General features: G+C 35.2%; 1 protein-coding gene across 1 annotated transcript in view; it reads right to left on the bottom strand.

The window, feature by feature from the left end:
• LOC101515310 (zinc finger CCCH domain-containing protein 30) overlaps positions 1-1,469 on the bottom strand; it is a 3,997-nt gene extending 2,528 nt beyond the window's left edge. The window contains exons 1-2 of the mRNA XM_073365979.1: positions 1,043-1,469; positions 2-404 (exon numbers count right to left, since the gene is read on the bottom strand). Of these exons, the coding sequence (XP_073222080.1) occupies positions 2-381 (380 nt within the window). The 5' untranslated portion in view covers positions 382-404; positions 1,043-1,469. The remainder of the gene's footprint in view (position 1; positions 405-1,042) is intronic.
• Positions 1,470-2,136: the final 667 nt, after the last annotated feature.

Genomic DNA, 2,136 nt, shown 5'->3' with positions numbered 1-2,136 from the left:
AAGAGCGGTGCTCTTGTCAAGGCCACAAGGCCTGTTGATGTGTACATCAGATAGAGAAATAATCATTTTCATAATATCAATGCTACCATAGGTAGCAGCAACCATCAAAGGCGTCCTTTGCTCATTGACCATCTTTTTCGATCCCTTACGACGGCCGTACCATAATCCAACCTCATCTACGGATGAAGGATCATACTCAATCAATCGTTTGAACCCTTCAACATCATTATTAGCAGCAAGCTCAAGCAAGCTCGCAAAAGAATCTTCAGTGCCGACAGTTAGGTGATTCATGGTGTGGTTACTTAATTGAGAAGTGCGTGTCAAAATCGGAGATAGAGATGGAGACGGTGCAGGCTTTAACCCCTCCAACTCACAGCACATCCTTTCATTTGCAAGAGATTTAGCTGAGGAATAAACCACAAACCCGTTAAAGGCAAGCCTTCAAAGACACACAAGCAAAAATTACATTAAACAAAAAGCATAACAAACATAACATGGAAGATTTATGACACACTTTAGACAACTAAGAATCAAATTGACTAGAGAAGAAAAAGGCTTGAAATTTTGTTTTTTCTTTTTATCAACTCAGACATGAAAAGAAAATCATCACTTTACAGAACATAGAACAAACATCAGCTTCCTCTGACAACCAAACAAGTAAAAAAGAAAGAAAAAAAAACTAGGAACCAAACAACATAGTACAATTACTAATTTCAAAACAACCACCAGAAACAACAACAATAAAGGAAACAAACTGTTACATGAAATCAAACGAAAAAATCCACAAGTGAACTAAACCTTCCAAGTTAACAATTAACAATAAAAAAGAAAAACCTAGATTTACATAACCCTAAAAACCAGAAGGACAACATTTCAAGTAAAGCTAAAGTAATTTCTATAACATCTTTTAAGGATCACGCTAATAACCAACTTGTACCGTGTTTTACGCACTGTTTTTCACATAACACAACAAAGCAAAAAGCCAAAAACACGCAAGAAGCAAAGTGAGGATTGAAAACCTAAACTTGAAAGTGAATCTTACCACTTATAATTCAGTGGCAAAACAAGTAAGTAAAAAAGGATCGAGCTAAGAGAGTGACGTGTCCTTAGATCTCACGACTGAGTTGAGAAAATAAGTTCAGCTGTGTTTGGATACTAACAAAATCTCAGGACAAATTTTTGAGAAATGAGAACAACAGCTTCTGCTTCTTTCTTTCTTTCTTTCCTTCTCCATTTCCCATGCGTTCTTTTTTTTTTTTTTTTTCTTTCCAAAAATAATTAATTAATTAAATTAAAAAAACAAAACATGGAGTGTGACACACAAAATAATTTTTCATGTCTTAATAATCAAATAATAAATGTTTCTAAATTATTATTTTCAGATTAGATAGAATCGCCGGGACAATATTAAAAAATACTAATTAATAAAAATAATTTAATTAATCAAGTAAAATAAAGGAGAAAAAGATGAAGCGCACTGAGAGTTACGATTTGATTATTCTTCTTCTCTGCAGTGCCCGGCGCCTTTTTATTGGCTAATCAAATCACGCCTAGTCATTGTGTATTGGACACGATCGTCTTTTTCAAAAAGACCATGGGTGTAATGGTAACTTAAATGATGACGTGGTTATTATTCTTGTTAACGAGTAACGACAAAACTCTTCTTGTTGTAATAATGGAGTAATTTAATTAACTACTTACTTTTCACTCTCGTTTGTTCGTTGAAATTTTCTGGAAATTCAACCCAAATTCACCTCACATGTAAATTCAAGCGGGAATCTAGTGTAGCCGATTAGACATAACTCACATTTTTTTGTCATGCGAGCCAATCATATAATTACACGTAAGCTAAAAGTCGGTGGATTGCTTTTTTGTCCGGACGAAATAGTAGAAAAGTTAGGATGATAGAGGGAAACCGGTTGGGAAGGTGAAAAGACGAGTGATATTACTGGTTAGGTAAGTGAAGAGAGCGGGGTGACCGGAAGAACCGGTTGTATTGAAGTGGATTGGAATGAGGGGTTGGAATCCGGGAGTACGGATACGGATTTGAGCCACTAGTCAATTCTAGTTAATGGAAGAGGGAGTCAAATCATGAAACACAATAAATATTAAAGAAAAGAAAAAGGTGTGCAGCAC

Source organism: Cicer arietinum, chromosome 3 (assembly GCF_000331145.2).
Source record: "Cicer arietinum cultivar CDC Frontier isolate Library 1 chromosome 3, Cicar.CDCFrontier_v2.0, whole genome shotgun sequence".
In the NCBI taxonomy this organism is placed as follows: domain Eukaryota; kingdom Viridiplantae; phylum Streptophyta; class Magnoliopsida; order Fabales; family Fabaceae; genus Cicer; species Cicer arietinum.
This window is presented reverse-complemented; position numbering and strand designations above follow the sequence as displayed.